This window comes from Mandrillus leucophaeus, unplaced genomic scaffold (assembly GCF_000951045.1).
Source record: "Mandrillus leucophaeus isolate KB7577 unplaced genomic scaffold, Mleu.le_1.0 Scaffold78, whole genome shotgun sequence".
NCBI classification, from domain to species: Eukaryota; Metazoa; Chordata; class Mammalia; order Primates; family Cercopithecidae; genus Mandrillus; species Mandrillus leucophaeus.
This window is the reverse complement of record NW_012108474.1, coordinates 2209834-2213453: the sequence shown is the minus strand read 5'-3', so window position 1 is coordinate 2213453 and position 3620 is coordinate 2209834. Positions and strand designations below refer to the sequence as shown.

The 3620-nt window shown below is 57.4% G+C and overlaps 1 protein-coding gene across 1 annotated transcript in view; it reads left to right on the top strand.

Annotated features, from left to right (window-relative positions):
- The first annotated feature begins 2122 nt into the window (after positions 1–2122).
- The window catches only part of HS3ST6 (heparan sulfate (glucosamine) 3-O-sulfotransferase 6), a 9017-nt gene continuing 7519 nt past the window's right edge, over positions 2123–3620 (top strand). Inside the window, exons 1-2 of the mRNA XM_011967031.1 lie at positions 2123–2289; positions 3412–3518. Coding sequence (XP_011822421.1) covers positions 2123–2289; positions 3412–3518 — 274 coding nt within the window. The remainder of the gene's footprint in view (positions 2290–3411; positions 3519–3620) is intronic.

The following is a 3620-nucleotide window of genomic DNA, read 5'->3' as shown; positions in this document are numbered from 1 at the left end:
ACCTCTGCCTCCTGGGTTCAAGGGATTCTTGTGCCTCAGCCTCCCGAGTAGCTGGGACTACAGGTGTGCATCACCACACCTGGCTAATTTATTATTATTATTATTTGAGATGGAGTTGTGCTCTTATTGCGCAGGCTGGAGTGCAATCGGGTGATCTCGGCTCACCATAACCTCTGCCTCCCGGGTTCAAGCCATTCTCCTTCCTCAGCCTCCCAAGTAGCTGAGACTACAGGCATGCACCACCACACCCGGCTAATTTTTTGTATTTTTAGTAGAGACAGGGTTTCTCCATGTTGATCAGGCTGGTCTCAAACTCCCAACCTCAGGTGATCTGCCCACTTTGGCCTCCCAAAGTGCTGGGATTACAGGCGTGAGCTATGGCGCCTGGCCCACACCTGGCTAATTTATGTATTTTTGGTAGAGACAGGGTTTCACTGTGTTGGCCAGGCTGGTCTCGAACTCCTGACCTGAAGTGATCCACCCGTCTTGGCCTCCCAAAGTGCTGGGATTATAGGCATGAGCCACTGTGCCTGGCCATATTTCTTTCTTTTCTTTTTTTTTTTTTTTTTTAGGGATGGGATCTCACTCTGTTGCCCAGGCTGGAATGCAGTGGTATGATCACAGCTCACTGCAGCCTCGAACTCCTGGGCTTGAGCAATCTTCCCTCCTCAGCCTCCTGAGTAAGCTAGAACTACAGGTGCATACTATCACACTTGATTAGTTTGGAAATTTTCTGTAGAGACTGGTACTCCCTATGTTGCCCAAGCTGGTTTTGAATTCCTCGCCTCTAGTGAACCTCTTGCCTCAGCCTTCCAAAGTGCCGGGACTACTGGTGTGCGCCACTGTGCCTGGCTAAATTTCAAATATTTTGTACAGATGGGGTTCTCACTTTGTTGCCCAGTCTTGAACTCCTGGCTTCAAGCAATGATTCTCTTTCTGTGAAATGTCCAGAATAGGCAAACCCATAGAGACAGAAAGTAGATTCGTGGTTGCCAGGGGCTGGGGGAAGGGGAGAATAGCGCATCATTGCTAATGGACACAGGATTTCTTTTTGGGGTGGTAGAAATGTTCTAAAATTGATTGTGGTGACGATTGCACAACGATGAATATACTGAAAACCATTGATTTGCACGTGGCAAATGGCTGGATTGCATGGGGTGTGAATTACATCACAGTAAAGCTGTTACTCTTCAGAGACTCTTGAGGGTCATGACTGAGGTCTTCATTTTACGAAGAAGGGTCTGGTGGCACAGAAAGAGAACATTGTATGATTCTCTTTCTTTTTTTCCTTTTTAGAGATGGAGTCTCACTCTGTCTCCCCAGCTGCAGTGCAATGGTGCAATTTCAGCTCACTGCAACCTCTGCCTCCCGGGTTCAAGGGATTCTTGTGCCTCAGCCTCCCAAGTAGCTGGGACTACAGGTGTGCACCCCCACACCTGTCTAATTTAGTGCAGCCGAGTGCCAGATAGAGGGAGGGGTCAGCTTCTAGGAGAACCCTCCCAGCCGACTCCTGGTTCTTGCATCTCTCCCTTCCTGCCCCCAGTCCATTCCACATCCTGCTGGTCAGTTCCTCCTGACAAGTCCTTCTGCTCTCAGCAGGGACTAAGGATGAAGCATCCGGCAGGGGGACGGCAGCAGAAAGGCCAGGAGATGGAAATGACCATACAGGGCTGGGCAGGGGGCTGGAGGAGCCACCAAGAACCCAGCGCTGGAATTTCAAATCCTGAGTGGGGACTGCTGAGATCATGGGGACGGCTGAGACCATGGGGACTCCTGAGACGGTGAGGATGGCTGAGATCGTGGGGACTCCTGAGACCATGGGGATGGCTGAGACCGTGAGGACTGCTGAGACCGTGGGGACTGCTGAGACCGTAGGGATGGCTGAGACTGTGGGGGCTGCTGAGACTGTGGGGGCGGCTGAGACCGTGGGGACTCCTGAGACTGTGGGGACTCTGAGACTGTGGGAACTCCTGAGACCATGGGGATGACTGAGACCGTGGGGACTCCTGAGACCGTGGGGACAGCTGAGACCGTGGGGACTGCTGAGATTGTGGGGAATGTTGAGACAATGGGGGCTGCTGAGACCATGGGGACTCCTGAGACTGTGGGGATGGCTGAGACTATGGGGGCTGCTGAGACCGTGGGGACTGCTGAGACCGTGGGGACGACTGAGACCGTGGGGATGGCTGAGACTATGGGGGCTGCTGAGACTATGGGGGCTGCTGAGACTGTGGGGACGGCTGAGACCGTGAGGACTCCTGAGACCGTGGGGATGGCTGAGACCGTGGGGTGGGTGCTGCAGGGTGGGACCCCCGCCCCCACCCCGAGCCAGCCCGTCGGGAACAATGCCATTTCAAGCTAGACCAGAAGAAGAACTTCCTGTGGCCCAGCATGAGCCAGCATGCTCTCCTCACAGCGTGCCCGCTGCCCGCCCATGGGGCTGCTGGGAGGCTTGCCCAGATGAGCAGGTGCAGCCCGCATGTCTGGGGCCCAGGCTGGGGGACTGGTCAGTTGTCTTCACCCCGTCAGCCCCGTGTGGCCGCCTCTGGCCAGGGCTGCTGCTGGGTAGGAGCTCCGGAACGTCTGTGGGTGGTGGAGGCCCTCTACCTCTTGAGGCAGCCCGGCTGCTGGGACTTGTCCAGATGCTGTCAGGGCCCGACCATCTCATTAATGAGCAGAGTCCAGGACAGGGGTTGCAAGCCCTTGGGTGGGAAGAGGCTGGGCCTCTGCGGGGAGCCTGTGCCAGCCTGGCGCCAGCCCTGTGGCCAGGTAGGCTGAGGCAGAGGCGGAGAGAGGACCCGGGTCTCATGCCACCTTTGCCTTGGGATGGCGCAAGTTGCTCGCCCTCTCTGAGCCCGGCTCGCCTCCCCTGCCTTCCCTGCAGGCTGTTGCTGGGCTTTGGGGGTGTGGAGTTCCCGCAGTGTCCAGTGCCCCACAGATCCCAGCCGGGAGGCCCCTGAATCTCACGCCCCTCAGAGGCAGCCCCTGGGGAGGTCCTGAGCTCTTTCTCTTCCCCAGCACAGGGCTCTCTGAGTCCTTCACACCTCCAGTGGGGTCCACTTTGCCACCTTCTGAAATGCATCACTGATGTCTCAGGGGAGTGCCAGGTGGACTAAGGTTGGGCAGATGGGGTGACTTAGTAGACAGAGTATGTCTCAGGCCTGAATTCAGTTCACCGCTGGGCCCCTGGGAGGGAAGCCTGTTTTCTCTGAGCCTGTTGCCTCCATTCTAAAACAGTAACCAGAGGTGACTTGACCTCTCAGCCGGGCTGTGACCCCGATGTGTGGCAAGGCTGACTGTCAGCTGGGAGTGCAGGACGCACGCCATTCCCGGCCGCAGACTCCCCCCACACGTTCTGGGACCCCTCTCTGCATACTAGGGTGCTGGCCTGGCCTCCTTCTCCCTTGGCAGGTCGAGTGCCGAATCGACGCGCTTCCTCGGTCCCCTTGGCCTGGCGATGAGGCTCCGGTTCCTGCAGGCCAAGGCTCGGCCTATGCACCTGCCGCGCACGTCCCGGAGTTGGGGCGGCAGAGGGAATCGGCCTTCAAACAGAGGGTCCCCAGGCCCGCGCGCCGCCCTGTCCCTGCCCTGCGTCCCGAACCGCCACCGCCGCCGCATCC